The sequence below is a fragment of the Fukomys damarensis genome, unplaced genomic scaffold (assembly GCF_012274545.1).
Source record: "Fukomys damarensis isolate Sample0158 unplaced genomic scaffold, DMR_v1.0_HiC HiC_scaffold_5, whole genome shotgun sequence".
Classification (NCBI taxonomy): domain Eukaryota; kingdom Metazoa; phylum Chordata; class Mammalia; order Rodentia; family Bathyergidae; genus Fukomys; species Fukomys damarensis.
In genome coordinates, this window is record NW_022900917.1 from 55,044,818 (window position 1) to 55,064,202 (window position 19,385).

Consider the following 19,385-nt stretch of genomic DNA (forward strand, 5'->3'; position numbering starts at 1 on the left):
GGGGTTTTTTGTTTTTTTTGGCTTTTTTTTTTTTTTTTTTTTGGTACCAGGGATCAAACTCAGCTTTTGTGCTTGCAAGGCAGGCAGTGGCACCACTGAGCCAAACCTCCTGCCCTAAAGTGGAGGTTTTTCAGGCTTAGAATTTTTGTCTTGTTTAAGAAAATTAACAAAAACTCATAAATAAAGCAAAAAAAAAAAAAACTGTCTACATATAGTTTCATTGTTGTACTACTAGGATACTACCTAAAAAGCTTGCCTGAGAGTCTTCTGACTCTTAAAATAGTATTGATTTAATATTTACTACATATGTCTAATCAAAATATAAATGAATTTTGCCCATGAGAGAAGATGGGCTCAAACATGTATTCTTATGAAACGTTGCTCATTTTTTACTTTGTCAATCTTATTCATCATTCTTTTTATTTTCAGATTGTATGGGTATATTTTTCTATTTTGTATAACCACCTCTGAACCAGCTTTGTCAACCTGTTAAATTCTCTTATTATTTAAACACGTTTATTACATATTTGCACAAGAACTTCATTCTCAACATAAAAGTTACGCTTTGACACTTTTTAGTAATAAATTTCATCATCTTACTTTGTGCTTTTTGATTTAATATACTTTTCTCACTATGTGCCCTTTAGTACTCTTGTCTTTTGTCAGAGTTTGTTTATCTTATGGCTGATTTACATAGTAATAGTAAATGAATTTATTAGGAGAATGTGAGCTATCTCACATGTAGAATAGGAAATCCAGAAAGAAGCATGCACAAAGTAGTAGCAGGAAACACATCTGACATAGTACTTTAGACAATCACCAGCTTTCCAAAAATATCACCCTAGGAGACATTATTGCCGCATCAACCAGGAGCATGTGAGAATGCTGCCACCTGCCACAACACACATACCTCAAACTCTGCCCATTTTTCTGAATCATTCTTTCTAACATTCCAAGCCCATCCTAGAATATTCACTTGGCCATTTTATGTCATTTTGAAGAAATTTTCATTTAGTTAAATTTTAAAGAATATTTGGGGGAAATATTTTTATTTCAGATAATAAATACTTGAATATCTATTTCTCACAAGTTTTTCATATAATTTTCTAGACTTGTACATAAATTCACACAAATACAGTAGAATTAGACCTTTAGTCTATGAAAGAGCTTTACCTGGGCCAAGTCCATCATGACCTATAACAATTTTGTACAAATCTCCAAGATGAACAGCTTCTAGGAAGAAGGTATCAGTCTAAAACCAAACAAAAAATGCAATTAATTTAGATTATAACTCTGATTTTCACTGAGAATAAATTAAGATGCAGTAAAAAATTGATTGTGAAAAATTCATTAAGCAAATTTGTCTATATTAAGAACTCATGGTCAAGGGCTGGGGATTTAGCTCAGTGGTTCCACAGCCTGCTGCGTAAGTTCAAGGCCTGATTTTGATCCCCATTACACAAAAAAAAGAACTCATGGTCAAAACAATATTAATTCATGGTACATAAAGTACATTTTCAAATATATCCTTTTTCCCTTTTACTGTCTTTGGTTATGAGAGCATACATTTGGGAACTTTCTATAATTATTTCAAATAATCCTGGTGTAAATGTAAGAAGTATAAAATATTTTTAAAGTTTACATTCATTTCAATTTAAACTCTAGTCTATCATATAATACAATCTTTTTTTAGCAATTTTATGGGACACATGCAAAAGTAATGCTTCTAATGTCCTATTAAGATATTAATGTAAAAGTATTAAACTTTTATCTGGAATCCTAAATATGCTGCCAAAGCAAAAGGAACTATGGTTGTGCTGCAATGGTTATATACTCAGAATATGGATAATAGTGAAGAACACAGAACATTTCTGATAAAAATCTAAGATGTTACAGATTTCATTGTACAAAAATATATAGCATTATCTGTCAAAAATTATTAAAAAATAAAAACACTTGCATTTGTATAGTGTCTTATATATTCAAAAACATTTTCATGTGTCTTATTTTGTCCTCAAAATTTTCTAGGTAAGAAAAAAATCCTTTCTACAGAACAGAAAGGTCAGACACAGATCAGGATTAGAAATCATCTTATTTAACATGTAATAAGACTATTTTCATTTTGAGCCACTCTTTCTCTGTATGAAAATAACCAAAATATGTTGTATGTGTATAGCAATATACTCAAATAAATCTCATTATACTTTATTGCCAATATGTACCAATTAAAAAGAATATAAACAATGGGTAGTAAAACAATTACCATTCCTTAACTACAACAACAACAAAAAAAATCCTGCCTATTGTTGGGATAGGTTCATGGGTAGCACTGTCGTCCCTCTATCTACTAAGCAGAATTGTTAGAAAAAGAAAACTGTACGCAATAACAAAAGATATTACCAAAGAAAATTATGAGTTATGATATTTATAATGATACAGTGAACTTTAAGAAAATGTATATAATGAAAATAACTTGATATTATTACAGTCTTTTTAGTACTTTTAGTATTCTCACAGATATGTGAAATAAGTAAGTACACATAGATCAATTCTCTTGAAGTATTGGCAACTAGGAAAATACTGTATCCACATCAAATTTGATAGGAAAAGTGAAGACACACTCATGCCACATATCTGAAGACAGTGCTGAACAATCAGGAGGGACCCCCAACTCCCAGATTTTCCCTGAGGACTTAAATTTCTGGACCACAAATGTCCTACCCCAATGATTGCCACCTAAGGATCAGGGCTCTAAATCAACTACCTGTTGGAATAGATGGGACTTGGCATTTGCAAATCTCCTGAGACTACAGAATAACAATGTAGCTGTCTCTAAACTCAGTGCAATAAGCATGGAAAATGACTTAACATCCAGTTTTTCCCTGAAACAATTTGACTACACACTTTCCCAAATACTGCCTGAAGTATTTGGCACTTTTCCAAATGCCTGAAGGCCAAAGGGGCAGGTCATCAGTAAACTTCTAAACTTGAATGAACATGGGGGTTCTTCCTATGACTTTGCCTTTATTTTTATTCTTCACTCCAGCAATAAAACCAAGCCTCCAGCTTCTCCCTGGAAATACATTATCTACACAGCAAGTACTCAAATTTGGACAATTCCCACTGAAGGGATTGACTGTTAAATCACCTAGTTCTAGAAGCAGAAGGCCCTATGCATTGTTAGTACCCTGGAAACACAGAGAACAAATAAATGGTTGTAAATGGGCAACTGAAGCACTTCTATTAGCTATCTCCCCTAGGCCAGCGCACAGCAAGGAAAAAAAAAAAAAAAAGCTCCCAGTTTCTCACTAATAGGACTTTGACTACACACAATATTCTAGCTTTCCTGGCAGCTGTCAAGATTTAGCTTGATCTTGGAATTGACAGAACACCCAATCAATAGTCAAATGAGTACTTGGATGGGCATGAGTATTCATTTTTCCCCTACAGAAATAGGACAAGACTCCAAGTTAACTCACCTGCCTTTGAGAGCTGATTGGACCAGACTGTTGGAAGTTCCCTGGGGTTAACAAAGAGCAAAGCAATGAGTTGAAAGTATGTGGTCTGAACAGGAATGTAGATTTACCACAAATCCTCTCCCAGACTTAATGTAGAGAGAGTGGGAGATAGATTCCAGCTCCCTGTGGAGAAAAGGAACTAGACCACATATTCAGCACCCCATTTCCAGATTTTCTTAAGGTACTGGATTCTATCCTGCCTGTCTCACAGCACTGATGGACTTGCCAAATCCTAATGCCCCTGGAGATACTAAAGACTGCAGTGTGGATAAATGGAAAAGTTTATGAGAAACACTAATCTGTTGCCAGATATATTGCTAAGATTCACTTCCTCCAGGAAGTCAGTCTGACAATACTAGGAGAGGATTACCTAATCCTTAGACATCAATACAGAGTAAAGGAAAAATGAAGAAACAGGAATCTATTCCATACAAAATGCAAGATAAATCAGGAATCAACCCTAATAAAATGAAAGTAAGTGATTTACTCAACACAGAATTCAAACAGTCATAAAGATGTTAGATGAGAAGTAATAAATGAGCAAAATAAGAGTTTTCACAGAGAGATGTAAATGTCCAGAGAAGAATGAAGCCAGGATGAATCAAGTAAGAATTTCAATAGAAAAGATTCAAAGTATAAAGTTTTGAGGTTCAAAATAAAAAAAGAACATCTACAATTCAACAACAACATGTGGTATGCCTACCTCCTAAAGCCAAGTACACAGAGGAAAGTACTATGATGCTATCTCACAATTAGAATTATACTATAAAAGAGAAAATGGCCAGAATCATCTTACCTTTTGATTTTCTTTACATTAAGAAGTAATTATTGCTTGTGTTCCAGTGTAAGTGTAATGAGAGACACCTCACCCTTAAGACATTCAGTACCTCTAAGCCTGAGGCTACTCCTCACCCTTTAGAACCTGAAAACAAAGTTTCTAAGACAACTTTAAACCCTGACCACCAGGTACTGAGGAGGGAGTATCTAGAGCAGCCATAATGAAAACCTCCATGAGGCTATGTTCACCCTTAGCTAAGTTGTTCATGTCCATCGAAGACAACACCCCTTGCAGGAAGTAAATGGCAAATATGGGCCTGTGTTCATGTGTCTTTTCCTCAGTGATCTAAGACAGATTAAATGAGACCTAACGAAGTTTTTAGATGATATGTACACTGAGGTCTTTGAAGAACTTAGACCTATGGACTAGATTAGAAAGATTCAATGTTGCTCTTAAATCAAATATTGATTTTATTGCGAGACAAGTGTTATATTGATTTTGGAATCAATATTATATTGAATTTGGAAGCTCAAAAGAAAAGCAGCCAGGGGAATAACTGGTTTCTACTGGAAGATGAGCAGTTCCTGTACAAGACACCTACTGGCTTGCCAATCAGATAGAAGATTAAAATAGAAGACATTTTCAGGCAAGTATTCTTAAAGGTCTAAGAAACATGAGAACTAAGCCCTTCAGTTATTTTAAATTGTCAACTATTATCAGAAAGAGGTAAGGACATCTCTAGACCCTGATTTGATAAAAGGAAATACTATAGTTTTCCCCAACTTAGTCTTGTCATATGTAGATGGTATGTTGTATACCCCCTCAGAAAAGCTTTCTAGCCAAGACACCTGTGTTCTGCTGAATTTTCTAACAGACAGGGATAATAATGTTTGTAGATCTAAGGCACAACTTTGCAGCCTTGACATAAAACATTTAGGCCTTATTATATCTAAGGGAACCCAAAGACTTGGGAAGAAAGGAATTAATCCAATTCTTTCTTTTCCACAGCCTAAGACTCTAAAACAGCTAAGGAGATTTCTAGAAATTACAGGCTTTTGTCACCTTTAGATAGCAGGATATAGTGAGATTGTGTGACCTATCTATCAGGCTATAGAAAAACCCAAAAGAAAAACATATTTTAACCTGGGAACCTGGTTACCAGACCTCATTCCAGAGGCTCAAACAAGAACTTCTAAGTGCCTGCCTACAGGACAGCATTTCAGTTTGTATGTTAATAAAAGGTAAGACATGGCTTTGTGAGTGTTTCTACAAGATCAGGGAGCTTCTCAACAGCCTGTAGGGTATTTAAGTCATAAATTAGATATTATAGATTGAAAATAATTTATTTAGAAAGAAAAGTCCAAACAATATAGTTAGAATACTTTCATTCTGTTTCAAGAAGTAAAAAAGAAGCCATTCAGGTTCTTTGATTATTGGTTTAATTTTCTGCTTGGCAATGCAATTGGAGTTGGTCATAGCCTTTGTCTCTAGAGATATGTTTTGCTAAGGATTACAGATCCATTCTGGAAAAACTCCTGATTTTAATTTTCCTTCTATACCAGAAATAGTTAAGATTTAGTTCTTGTGCCATAGTTTAAGGCACTCTTTTGTTCCTTCTCCATTTTCCTACCCCTGAGAAATAATGCAGTTCTCCATAGTATTTAATTCAAGGCACTTCCCTCTTCTGTGGCCACTGGATTTCAAGACAAAGCTTCCAGAATGGTGAGTTTCCCCTCCCTGGAACCCTTTCAGAGTAAAGCTGACCTTCACTTATTTCTGGACCACATAAAAAACTAGTCTAGGCTTAATCCCAAAACTCTTTTTTTTTTTTAACCACTTCAGTGTTCTTTCATTGAGACTACTTCCCTTTTGTGAGTAGTCAAAACTAGCCCAAATTTTAGATATATTTTGTTCAATTTCTTAGCATAGGGGATATCCCTCTAGAAGAGAGAGAATATTCATAAATTCCATTTATTTCACTATCCACTAAGTCATTCTAAAAGTCACAGCTACTCTCAGGAGGATTTAGGCAATGGCCAGATAACAAAGAAGCAAAATGAGTTTTGACCATATCTGGGAATTTGAATGATGACAAGGACATCTCAGTGCCATGCATTTGTCATTACTGTATTGTTTTGTGATAATGATTTAACATAAATTCTAGTAAGGTATTTTACCAGGTTCTGTGATTTGCAGGTAGGAGGTCTAGTAAGTGAAAGGGGGGAGAAACTATCCCTTGGCCATTTCAACATCCAAACCCATTTTCTGCCAGGCTGGGCAGGAAACCTACAAAGGACTTTGAGGGCATTCCTCCATATTTCCTGGTTGCCCTGGGTTTCTGTGCTTCCCGCACAGTTCCTCAATGGGATTGCTCCCTCCCCAGGATCCCCCATTGGATTGCCAGCCCCAGAAAACATGCAAGTACATGTCATTTTAACTAAGGCTCTCTCTAAACACAACTTTCTTCTAATTTGCGGCTTGGCCAAATTTGTGTTTCATCATCATTGGTTTTTAAAAAGCTCTTACACTCAAATAATAAAGTAGGATATGCAGATGAGAAATAGAGGAGCAAGCCAAAGGGGAAGACTTTTATATACATATATAAGTAATTTTTAGGAGGATCCTTCTTGTCTTACCATAGACTGATGACCATTTTAGTTTTCACCGGCCTCTGGCACATGGGTGAGTGATTATCTGCAAAGTCAGATAAGGTTTAAGGATGTTGGTGTTTTCCTTTTGGCTGCAGAGATCTAAGTCTTGCTCTAATATGTATCATCTGTTACAAAAGTAAAGGAGGAAAGAATTTTTCCTCTGTCACTTGGTAGAAAGCAATGGGAGTCAATGTCTGCTCTTACAATTCCACTTTTTATAGGGTCTGCCAGCTGTTTTAGTTGACTGACTTAAATGACAACATTCCTTATTATTATAAAGAAACACATTCTCAAATCCTTTTTATTTTTCCCTAAAGTCTAGATTATTTTCTTCTGTTGTAGCCTCTTTTGTCAGAGGAAAGTTTATACAATTTTAAGAACAACTTATTTTGAACCCCTTCCAGTGACATGTCCTCTGACATGCCCTGTGTGTCTACTGAAAGGAATGTATCAGTACTTCCAGATGTAGGGTAATTTAAACACTTGTTTTCTCAGTAAAAATTAGGAAGAACAATTGTCTGGACACAAAGAAGTTAAAGAATCAATTCACATTCACTTTGCTACTTAAAACATTTTTTCCTTTCCCCTTCCTGCTGTCTTTTTTTTTTTTGACTGGTTTGAGACATTTGTGAAATAGGTAAAATCTGCCTCTGGCCTTTCTAGAAGACTTCTCCCATAACCCTTTTATCAAATCCCTCACACTCAACCTGTCCTCTCCCTAACATGGTGATATTCTTCCACTCACAGGCCAATCAGTAAGCCTCCCCTGTATGCCAGACCTGTTTCTTTGTACCAGGGATATGAACATGAATGGGTAACCTTCCTATCAGGTGAACACCTGAAAGTTTAATAACAGGATAGGGAGGCCCTGGAACAAGGACCAAGAGAAAATGCTAAGGTGCTATAAAAACAGAAGCCAGTACAACTAACCCTGTCTGGTAGCCTAAGTATAGGCAGCTAAACTAGAACTTAGCCAAAACCAGGAAAAGCAGAAAAGGACATATAAGGTGAGGAAAGAACATGTGTAAGGCTATAGGCAGAGGGTAAGGCATTTGGGAAAAATCTAAAACTTGATCTTCTAATGAAATACATTTTCTTGAATACAGACCAGTGGTTCTCAATATTACTTACAGCCCAGGCCCACTTGAGGGAGGGGATATGCAGTTACTGGTAACAGCAAATCTGTGATTTGCAGTGCATCAGCATCTAGCTGCATCTCATATGGAAGAGCTGGGGTAAAGGAAATAGTCAGAATAGGGTAGATAAAGATGTTCTAAACATGAAGGTCTCTGGAATAGTCCCTTTTTTATGTTGTCTTGCGGCATGATGTGTGGATGAGCTTCAAAATCTGCATGATTCTGTCCCTGTCCACCTCTATAAACTTCATACTCTAACTCCATGCCTATTACCTTCTGACAACTTTCTCCATTTCCATCTCAGAGCCTTTCTATGTGCAATTCTGTTTTTTATCACCAGACATATTATTCATCTCCTTTGTGTTCTGTGTTTATCCATCAACACATAAAAATGCTGGAGAAAGCAGACTAGAAGCAGGAAGCAACATGAAAGAAAAAGAAGCAGACAAACCAATGGGACAAACATCCTGGAATTTAAAAGTCCCTAATCCCAAAACTCCTGAAGACTAAAAGTAAGTTTTAGTCCAGATTTATCTGTCTTTCAGCCCTCAGATGAAATTAGAGAATGAAAAGAACAGCTAACCCAGCTCTGGCAACTTCCTTGTACCTCTAGTCTGCCACCACTGACACTGGATGAGGTAAAGTCTAAGGGACACCTTAGATTGGGCACAGAACAAAAGGGATAGATGGAGATGCCTTCTTTCACTGTTTCTTTTCAAAATAGAAAAACAGTTATAGGTAGACTTCTGCAGCACAGCAGGTCGGCACCTTGGCAGGTCTACTTCCCTCACTGGATAGAATTCATACTTAGCTCCAAAAAGTGTCACCTAGTCTCTTCTATATACAAATTTGGCCCAAAAGGACCTCCATGATACATAGGTAAAATTACTTGCAACAGTCTGTCCCTTTAGAGAGAACAGTTATATGTGACTATCAGCAACCATGAGAAGCCTGCATAATTGGGTATTCTAGCCAGATAAACTGTTAGCTTAGGGCCCATCTTAAAACTGTTTTTGCTTTCATGGGTGTAGAAGTTTTTTTATTTTTTTTCATTCTTTTTTGTACCTGCTTGAGAGACAGGCAGTGGCACCACTGAGCTAAATCCCTGGCGTTTTTTTTTTTTTTTCCTTCTTATTACAAGAGATCTCTGTTAATTGATCTACAAAGTCTTGACTAGTCTTATTTATAGCTGTAACCTAACAATTATAAAAATTATTATAATTCAACTTGGCCAAATACATCTATCTGATTGCACTCTGGTCTATAAAAAGTTGTCTTGTGTGTGTGTGTGTGTGTGTGTGTTTATCTGTTTGTCTGTCTATCTGTCCAATTTGTCACAACACATACATCTATTTTGTTTGCACTTTTTGTATTTTGGACTTTGGATTTTTAAAGATGTTTGCCTGTAACTCAGGTTGGTTTATAGATAAATGTCACTAAAGATATGTTTCCCCAAGGTTGCCAGATGATGCAAATAATATCAACTGGTTTTACAAATACATTAGATATTGTTTTCTATGTATAATAACTCAGGAATCTTTCCTTGGTCAAAAATAATGGGTTAATTGTTATGATCTGGCTTTCATAGGTCATCTAAAAATTTGTTAAGATAAAGAAAGACTCTTGGGCTTAGGAAAACTACTGGATAGGACTGTCCTTGGTAAGTAAAGGAGTAGATGCCTAGAAAAATGTATTCCAGCCTTTGTTTACAATGGAGACCCCAATAATTTTCATAGTCTTGTGAAAAATACATTGCAAAACATACTACTGTGATATGTATGCATTTGTCATGGTCAAATGGCTAAGTTTTCTGAGAGAAACAATAAAGTTTTATTTAAAATGCTCTTGGGGCAAAAAATTAAAAGACAAAGGGTTTCACGTAACAGACACTCATTGTTATTTCACAGTATAAATATGAATGCGTTCTGGGTATACATGTTCTCTAGGATATTAATGATAATAATCTTTTTGACTCAGGTATCTGCCTTTCTCTTGCACTCCAGCTAATTGTGATGAGATACATGTCAAGCCATCATGAGATAACCAGTCAGATAATGGTTTTGTTAAAATCTTATGTGATGTATGTTATATGTGTCACCACTTAGGGATGCTAAGTCACCAGTCAAAACAATGTCACACACTAAAATTAGAAGTTAGACATTATGAACTCCTAATGTACATTTATAGGCCAATATGTACATTCTCTTTAGATGGCATCCTCTAAAGGATAACAAATAAGAGTTTTCTTTATATCATTTAAAGTCTTGTGATCAGATGGAGGTGTCTGACTGAAAGACTATTCATTCCATACTAAGATAAACATGTGTTACAAAGAAAATGTTACCATAATTGTCATGCTAAAACACTATGTGTGACTCTTGATCTTAAGTTTCTCTATAATGTATAACTGTTGTCTGTTAACATTCTACAGGGGTTCAACTACTAAAATGACCATGGCTGATAAGAAGAAATAGCATACCCCTAACTATGCTTTATATTTCAAAGTTATTGTCCAGACAAAATTATAATAGTTAAGCTCACTGCTCCTACTGCGCTACTGTCACTGATCTTCTCTTCTGGGTGTTCAATAACTAAAGTTTGGAGACCAAAATGAGAAAGGTAACTGGGCTATGAGGACAGCCAATATTTTGGCGCTGGCCTCTCAACATCAACAAATAATCCAGGACATTAGGGAACCTTTCCTACAGGACCCTACATCTTTGGTAAGTCAGTCAACCTCCTGAGCAGGGAGATTACTGTACTCCACAGGACAAATGTACTGTGTGCCAAAGGAGAGTCGCGAAGAGGGAAATGTCTCCCATGTTTTCACTAAAAGCAACATGGTCAAGCAAGGCCATGACCCATCCTGATGTATGACACTGAAAGAACAGCTGACTGGATCTATGCACGGTTCCAAAGTACTGCCTAAAAAGATTTAACTGACCTTGATAGATAGCAAGAGGTTCATGTTGATTGACACAGGTCTCACTTTAACTTGATCTTAAACACCCAGCAGAAAAAGATAACCAAAAGAGGAATAAAATAATGCCATAGTAATAAAATTACATGTAAGAAGGGGCACCAGTCACTGACCCCTTCTGGCAGTTTCTAGCTCTACAAGTAGCTGAACATGCTTATGGATCACTAGGGAAAAAAAAAAAAAAAAACTATGGTAAAATCTATAAGAGCTCAGCTGGAATTTTATATTTCCTAGTAAAATTTGTTCTTCATATTGTCTCTTATTTTACAGCTAAAACTAGAGAGACTTATGACAAAGTATCAGACTTATAGATAACCTCTATTAATTAAATAATCTATGTCCAGCAGGTTCAATTTCAATTTCTAAGTGTGACTTTCTTCCCAATCTGCCCTTTCATTCTAGTGTGCTCATGCTTAGATTATGCATACTCTAATTTCTTAAAAGTTTTGTTTATTCTTGCCTAGAGGCTGCCAAACTCCAAGAGATCTTACAAATGGAACCAAGGACAAATATGCTAGACTTCTTTTACTGGGAAACACCAGATCAACCTTGTAAATAGCTCATAACTGCTAAATTACATAATTTATATGTTGGAGTCCAAAGTTCCCTGGGCCTTTTCCTTATCTGCTTTGTGGGCTATATTCATAGCAAGCCTGCTGACCTTATAATTTGGCCCATATAGTCTTAATTGTTTCTTTGGCTTTTTCTCCTCCAGACTTAAAAGCTATGCAGCTACCAAGATAACAATGCCTAGCTCCTACTGAAGGCCTTTACATAGACCTTCTGTAGAGTAACTCTAACTGCTGATCACAACTATAACCCTCTTCACCTGGAAGTAGCCAGAGCTGTCTTCACCCTTTGCCCCTCACAGAAGTTAGGGGTACTTCTTCAGAGGGGGGAATATTGCAGATAAGTAAGTTAATTAGATATTTTTTCAGGCAGTTAGACAGGGATAACCTCAAGAAGTCAACACAGCAAGGAGCCAACAATGAGGGCAATAAAGACACTTTCACTGTGGCCAGGATTGTAAAAGGACAGAAACTACTATACCCTTGTGCTTCCCCTTAGGGACAAATAGCAGAAATTGATATTCTAAATAGGTATCAATTACCTGGATGGGGGCAAAGGCCTTAACCCACCTTTCCAGGAAATATCCCTAACCCCCACTCTTACTGAAAATCCTTTTATGCTTGCTACTGGTTTGCTCCCCCACTTGACCCCAACTTAATTAACATTACCTGGGTGACTACTTGTAATCTTTTGTGTTGGTCATTGTTTTGCCCCAATTCATGCTCACCTTGTAATTTTCCATTGGGTCTTATAGTTTTGTTACACTTTGTACCCGCCTCACCATATGGCTTTGCTATAAAAAACATCTTGGAAAAGTGGGGTTAGTGGGCCACCCACTTTCCAGCCCCGATTCTGTCTCTCTTAAACAGAAGCTTTCTTTGCCTAAAAAAAAATTTCCTACTAAAAAATCTACGGGTTTGAATTATCTCTTAAGATAATAAGCAAATAGCCAAGAAAATATATGAAAAATGCTCAACTAATTTTTAGAGAAAGGCAAATCAAACCCACATATTATCTCAAAAAATTTGGGGCAAGGATATAGAGAATCCTATACATTATTAGTCAGACTATAAAAGGTGTAACTGCTATGAAAAAAATACAGTAATTTTTTAAAGTAATAAACTATCATATGACCTAGCAATTCCATTTCTGGATATATACATCCAAAATTACTGAAAGAATGATTTCAAAGAAATATTAGCACACTCATGTACACAGTTGCATTATTCAAAACAGCTGAGAGAAGGCAATTTAAATGTTCATTAAAGGATGAACAGATCAACAGAATGTATATACACAATAAAATATTACTTTTAAAAGGAAGAAAGAAAATCCTGTCACATCAAATGTGGAATAATCTTGAGGACATTATGCTAAGTAAAAAAAAAAAAAGCCAATAACAAAAAGATAATTACTGTATGATTCCACTTATGTAGGGTACTTAGAAGTAGCCAAATTCAGAGAAACAGAAGGTATAATGGTAGTTATCAGACAACTGCAGAAAGGCGGAAATAGGAAGTTGTAGAAAGCTGATATTGGATGGTAATAGATTTCCAGTTTCACAGGATGAAAAAGTTCTGAAGATCTATTGTACAACAAAGTGAATAGAGGAGCTTCTTGACTCACAATGGGGTTACATCCCAATAAATCCATTGTATGTTTAAAGTATTATAAGTTTAAAATGCATTTAACCTAACCTAACCTACTGAAGATCAGATGTGAGGAAGACAGTGCCCTGTAGAGGAGCTGCTGTTTATTTTCATAATCATTTGGCTAGTTGGGAGTGAGGCTCAATGCTTCTGCTTACTTAGCATTGTGAAGGAGTATTGGACTGCATATCACTAGCTTAAAAGGTCAAAATTCAAAATTCAAGGCATGATTTCTACCTCATGTGTACTGCTTCCACACTGTTTTTCTCATAGAGTTGAAAAAGTGTCAGTCAAACCACAAGTCAGGCACCATCTGTATACTTAACACAATAAACTGCACACTTAAAATTCTACTTAATATACAGTTTTAAATGGTTTCCATGAGAAGTTATATGTATTTTTACCATAATTTAAAAGTTTTTAAAATCATACAAATTACTTGTTTACTTACTTGTCCTCTTAAAAAATTACATGAACTCTTTGATGTAAAAAGTTGTCTGGATCCTGTATCTCCCTTTTCCCCACAGATAGAAATGTAGACATTTGCTACTGTTCCAGCATTCCATAGCTTACCCGTTGCCACATGCACTTCGTATACTGTCACTGACAACAAAAGAAAAATATGCCTTAGGTGTTAAACATTATTCATGCAATAGAAAATTAAATACATAAATCTAAGAAAGTGTTCCAGTTCCTGATAAGATGTAGTAACATACACCACATAGTCATTCTCACAGAATATGGCTATAAAACTATAACTGAATGAATAAAACAGCTGGATGAAGACTCTGAACTCAACAGTAATAGGAAGAATGAGGGAAGAAGACCAGAATTTAAAGTAATTACTAATTTTACCATTTTTATTCCATGATGCCTGAGCCTGGGCTCAACGCATTAAAAAACTGCAAACAGGCACTAGAACTGAGACACAGAGGGCTCAGAAAAATCACTCTAGTTCTGGAATAGGATACAAGAAAGGAAACTCTTAACACATATAGAAAGTAAAGATATTCTGCCTCCCCTGCCACATTTATCTATTTTCTTGCATTTTAGTCCCTGGAAAAAAGAGTACCCAGGAACTGACACTGATGGTAAAGAAGCTTTGTCTTCAACACAGTGGAGCAACCCCTTTGTTTTCTTTACTTTCCCTGTCCTATGACTCAATACTAGACCCAAGAATACCTGAGAATATATAGTATGGCAGGATAACTAAAACTCTAGATTTTTAGCTAGAAGACTAAAAAAAGGATCTAAGGAACTGCAAAGGCTCTAAAATAACACAGGCATATTCTAAAGTGAAATTACGAGGACACACATGTGTGAATACCATATAGTTTCTCTGGTGTGATGAACTAAAAGTGTAAATAAGGGTCAAAATGTATAACTGACACTGTGTAATAGGAAGAAAAGTTCTAAAGATGTAGGGGAAGTTGGAGGGGTAGGGTAAAGGTAGGAAGGGGGAAAATAACAGAAAAGGGAAAAATGGAAACAAAGTTTTGTAAATAGGGAAGCATGAAGGGGATGAAGGGAGGTCAGGGGAATAGGGAAAAATAAGAACAAAGATATGTCATATAAAGGTTCAAGATCCCAATGATGAATGTAAATGTATTGTATACCTAAAATGTACCAATAAAAAATTTTTTTAAATCACACAGAGACAAGTTTAAATCTGTAGTCTAAAATTCATGAGTAGTCAAATGCCTGCTAAAACAAAAAGATGAACATTCTCTATAGGCTTTAAATTAAAACCAGTTTACCATATACTAATATGTAAAATACCTAGAATAAAATCTGAAATTAAACAGAGTATTAAGAACCAAGAAAATTTCAACTCAGATTGGGAAAAAGAATGAAGAGACACACCTATCAAGATCACACTGGTATTGGTATGGTAGTGATAATATTGAGATGACACAAGTACTATGTGAAAAAGATTTTAAAACCGTTGTGATAACAAATGCTATTGCAAATAATCATGAACACTCTTAAGAGCAATTGAAAAGTAGAATATCTCAGGAATGAAGTGGAATGAAATTTTCGGAATTGAACAACACATACTAAACAAAATTCAAATCTCAATGAATAGCCTCAGAGCAGGATAGTAAGGAAAGTTGAAAGCACCAGTGAATAACGTCCAGCGGAAGGTGGAAGGCGGAGGTCAGGGACAGCCACTCAGAGATGCTGTTCTCATTCTGGCCTGTCTGGGGCCAACCAGTGAGGACTGGGTAGCCATGCCCTTGCCCCGCCTGCACCACAACCAGCATTCAGCAAAGGTAGGAAGCAGAGGTACAGAGATCCCGTTCTCACTCTGGCCTGCCTGGGGACAACTGGTGAGGACTAGGTTGCCGCACAGACACCTCTGCAACCATCTCCCCTACTCTCAGGCCTCCTGATTGTGCCAGTGGATCCAAAGATCCACTCTGCAGAGGAACAGGTGGTCATAAAGGGCATTTTTCTGAGCTCCAGAAGATAGAACTGAAGTAAACAACTGCAATAAAAGCACATCAGATCTACGTAGTTGGTAAGTTGGAGAGATCACCACCTTCCATCAGAACTTTGAATATCTTTAAAGAAAGGGCAAAGGGAACCTGTAGTAGAACTTTGTGGAGTTCAAACCTGTAGGAGGTCAGGGAGCTCAATTTGGGCCTTGCAGCCTGAAATCATTCTGAATCTCAGGGGTCTGCCATCAGCTAGCTGAGATTAATGAACTTAGTTCTGCACATGGCTGTGCATGTTATATATTATGACAGCAGAGATATAGTCTGAAAGAGGCCTTCAAATTCTTTTACTTCTTTCTTTTCCTCATTCCACTCTCTTTATCTGTCCTCTTTTTCCAACTCAATCTCTTGCTCCATCATATTATTCCTCATCTCCCTTTCTCTTCCTATTCCTGCCCTAACTCAGATTTCTTCTTTTATCATTTTTTCTTCCTTCTTTATGTTCTTTTCTTCTCTCATTTTCCTTCACTCAAGGGTCAATTGTTTCAAAGGAAAGTAAGCCTCTATTACTGTTGTTATATTCTTGTCCTTATTCTTGCATTCTGTCTTTCCCTTTTGACTTCAACAGATTCCTAAAATTTGTATGGTCATCCTGTGTCCTCTGGCTTCACTTGAAATTTTCTCCAATTCTTTTACTTATATACTCCTCTCATCCTAACTCTGTCTAAGCCCCCATCCTAAATGGTAAAGATATTGAAGAGTTTATTCACTGCAAATATATTTTGGGCTGCTCCCTGATTTTAATTTAATTCACATGGTTTAAAGGTCATAGATTAATGACTACCACAAATGGTCAATTTGTAAGTTGTGCTTGATCCTATTGTGTTGCTGATTGTATCAATTGGGCTAAAGGGTTGTGGTTGCTTTAATGCGTTATCTTCTCTGATATTATGACAACTAAAATGTCTATGTGCCATTAGAGATCAAAAGCTAAAGCACAACTAGATCAGGAAGATTTAAGTAATAACCCAGGAATTAAACCAAGGACAACACAACAACAAAAATAAAAATGAGAAAACACTTAAGGAAGACATAAAGACAGACTTCCAGTTCACCAATGGCAAACAGTAGGGCAAATGAGGTTGAAAACCTGACAATGAGCCACAAGAATACCCTGAACTCATAGCACAGGAAGTTATAAAACCAGATCAATTAGGCTCTAGAAAAATTCAAAACATAAATAATTTTCCAAATAACTACAGAGATGGCAAGCACAATGAATGTCATGATTACAGAAACTGAAAAAAAAATAGATGAGCTCAGTACCATGATAGAAGCCATGAAGGCCCAGCATAAGTAAAAAATGGAAATGATGAATGCCCAGAAAAGGAAAGAAATGGAATCCATGAAACAGATTCAAACAGATATCCAGGAGATTAAAAATTTACTGAAAGTTTTCACAGCAGGATAAGTGAATGTGAAGAAAGAATTTCAGATATAGAAGATAGGATTGCAGTTAGTGACCATGAAAAGAGAGGTCTCTTACAATCAGTAAGGGATCATGAGAAACCAATCCAACAACTCCTAGATGATGCAAAGAATAACATAAAACTGATAGGAATCCAAGAAATAACAGGAGAAAATACAAATGATTTTAAGAAGCTGTTCAGAGAATTAGTGACAGAAAACTTCCCAGAGGGGAAGAATTTGACATACAGATAAGTAAGGCATATAGGACTCCAACTAGCCATGATCAAAAAAAAAAAAATCTACACCTAGACATAATAATCAAAATGAAACAAATCACATGCAAAAGAAAGCCCATCAGAATCACAGCACACTTTTCAACACAAACCTTCAGGTCAAGGAGAGCCTGGAGTGAGGTATTTCAAGTCCTAAAAGAAAACAACCTCCAACCTAGACTGGTGTATCCTGCAAAACTCTCTTTCAAAATGGATGGGGAAATAAGATAATTCCATGACAAAGAACACCTGAGAAACTTCATGAACACCAAACCAGCACTACAAGGAATTCTAAACAATATCCTAGGAAAAGACAATGAAGATCACAACACCATGAGGCCCAACAGAGCAAAGCAAATAGCCAAGGCAAGAAACTAAAAGGAGAGGGCAAAAAATTAAAAAGAGTCAACAAAAGGACAATAACATAACAATAAGAAGTCAGTACATATCAGTTATAACCATCAATGTCAATGGCCTCAATTCAACAATCAAGAGAAATAGACTGGCACAATGGATTAAGAAGGAAAATCCAACAATATGTTGTATACAAGAAACACACCTAGTACAAAAAGAAGCCCACAGACTGAAAGTGAAAGGATGGTAAACAGTTCTCCATGAGACAGGAGCCTAGAAAAAAGCAGGGGTAGCCAGCTATCTTATTCGCAGAGGAGTAAATTTGAATGAAAACTGATTAAGAGAGACATGGAAGCCCACTACATCCTTGTAAAGGGAATAATTAAAGAAGAGATGACAATCATAAACATATATGCACCAAATATTAATACTCCCAACTATATAAAACAAATATTAATTAACATGAAAAACCAAATAAGCCCTAATACAATTGTAGTGGGAGATCTAAATACCCCACTAACACAAATAAGCAGATCATCTAGGCAAAAAATCAACAATGAAATACTAGAACTGAACTAAGCTTTTGAACATAAATGTCTGATAGACATTTATAGAGTGCTCCACCCCACAAAATCAGAATATACATTCTTTTCGGCTGCACATGGGTCATTCTCCAAGACAGACCACATACTAGCTCATAGAACTAAATAAATGAATAAATGCAAAGGACTCAAAAGTTATACCCTGTATATTATCAGATCATAGTGCAGTATAGCTGGAGATCAATAGCATAAGAAACTGCAGAAACTTCACAAACATATGAAAATTGAACAACACTCTCCTGAACAATCAATAGGTCACAGAGGAAATCAAAGAAGAAATTAGACAGTTTTTACAAATAACTGATAATACCAATACAACACACAGGAATCAATGGGACACAATGAAAGCAGTTCTATTTGGAAAATCCATATCAATGAATGCTCACACTAGGAAAATGGAGCAAGCTCAAATAAACAACATAATGATGAATCTTAAACTGCTAGAAAAAGAAGAGCAAGAAAAACCCAAAGCTCGTATAAGAGAGGAAAATATAAACATTAGAACAGAAATCAATGAAATGGAAACTAAGAAAATGAAACAAAAAAAATGAATCAAAGAGAAGGTTTTTTGAAAGAATAAATGATATTACAAACTGTGCCACTATAAACATGGGTGCACATACATCACTGTGATATGATTCTTTTAGTTCTTTTGGAAGGATACACAGCAGAGGGATGACTGGTTCAAATGGAACCTCCAGTCCAAGCTCTTTGAGGTATCTCCATATTGATTTCCATAGATTATAGTAGCTAAAATTTGGAAACAGCCCATTTGTCCATCAGTTGGAAACTGGATAAAGAAGATGTGGTTTTTCTACAACATGGAATATTACTCAGCCATAAAGAATGAGAAAATAGATTCATTCATAGGAAAATGGATACATATTGAAGATATACTCCTAAGTGAAATAAATAAGTCACACATGTAAATACCGAATAGTTTCTCTGGTGTGAATAAACTGCAATA

At 36.0% G+C, this 19,385-nt stretch overlaps 1 protein-coding gene across 1 annotated transcript in view; it reads right to left on the reverse strand.

Annotated features, from left to right (window-relative positions):
* Positions 1-19,385, reverse strand: part of Rp1 (RP1 axonemal microtubule associated) — a 285,043-nt gene that overhangs the window by 215,091 nt on the left and 50,567 nt on the right. The window contains exons 6-7 of the mRNA XM_033759105.1: positions 13,734-13,885; positions 1,174-1,252 (exon numbers count right to left, since the gene is read on the reverse strand). Coding sequence (XP_033614996.1) covers positions 1,174-1,252; positions 13,734-13,885 — 231 coding nt within the window. The remainder of the gene's footprint in view (positions 1-1,173; positions 1,253-13,733; positions 13,886-19,385) is intronic.